This window comes from Vombatus ursinus, unplaced genomic scaffold, assembly GCF_900497805.2.
Source record: "Vombatus ursinus unplaced genomic scaffold, bare-nosed wombat genome assembly UNPS02014786.1, whole genome shotgun sequence".
NCBI classification, from domain to species: domain Eukaryota; kingdom Metazoa; phylum Chordata; class Mammalia; order Diprotodontia; family Vombatidae; genus Vombatus; species Vombatus ursinus.
The window spans coordinates 3,933,783-3,934,557 of NW_020954564.1; the positions used below are offsets into that span (position 1 = coordinate 3,933,783).

The 775-nt window shown below is 58.8% G+C and overlaps 1 protein-coding gene across 1 annotated transcript in view; it reads left to right on the plus strand.

Annotated features, from left to right (window-relative positions):
* The first annotated feature begins 261 nt into the window (after positions 1–261).
* LOC114046873 (pappalysin-1-like) overlaps positions 262–775 on the plus strand; it is a 280,259-nt gene continuing 279,745 nt past the window's right edge. The window contains exon 1 of the mRNA XM_027867456.1: positions 262–658. Coding sequence (XP_027723257.1) covers positions 262–658 — 397 coding nt within the window. The remainder of the gene's footprint in view (positions 659–775) is intronic.

Here is a 775-nt window from a genome sequence, read left to right on the forward strand (position 1 = left end):
CCCAGCTGTGGAAAAAAAAAATAAGGCAGATAAAGGAGGGAAGAAAAAATTGCAATCCAGGAGGAGTTTGATTGTATTTTTAAAAGGGAGGGGGGATAGACACCTTTAGAAAGGAAGAAAGAAAGAAATAAAAGACAAGTTAAAGGAGGACCAAATACCCAAGAAGGGTGAAAGAAGAAGAGAAGAAAGTCGAGGCGAGGAGGAGTCCAAAGCTGGCAGGTCGGAAGGATTTTCAGGGGAGAAGGGGGGGGAATATTGGAAATGCAGCTCTGGAGTTTGGTGCTGACTTTGGGGCTTCTCTGTGGAGCTCTGGCCAGCGGAGCCGAGTGTGGGATGGACGAACGCTCACGCAGGGCTAGAAGGGACACGCGGCCGAGCCGCCACCTCCACTCGGCCGCTCCCGGCACCTGTGCCACCAGGTTAGCCCGCGGCCGGCACTCGCCCTCCGGCTGGGAACCTCTCCGTGCCCCCCGCAGGCGGCAGCAACGGGAGGTGAAGGGCGAGGAGGACTCTCTCATCCCGAGCCGGGCGCTCTATTTCAGCGGACAAGGCGATCAGCTGAGGCTGAAAGCGGATATCGAGCTGCCCCGGGATGCGTTCACGCTGCAAGTGTGGCTTCGAGCCGAGGGAGGACAGAGATCCCCGGCTGTCATTGCAGGTAGGTGGCCCGGCTGCCGCTGCCCCGTCCCCTTTCCTCCGGGCGGCGGACCTCGGGGCGCGCGCGCGTCTGTGTGTGTGTGTGTGTGTGTGTGTGTGTGTGTGTGTGTGTGTGTGT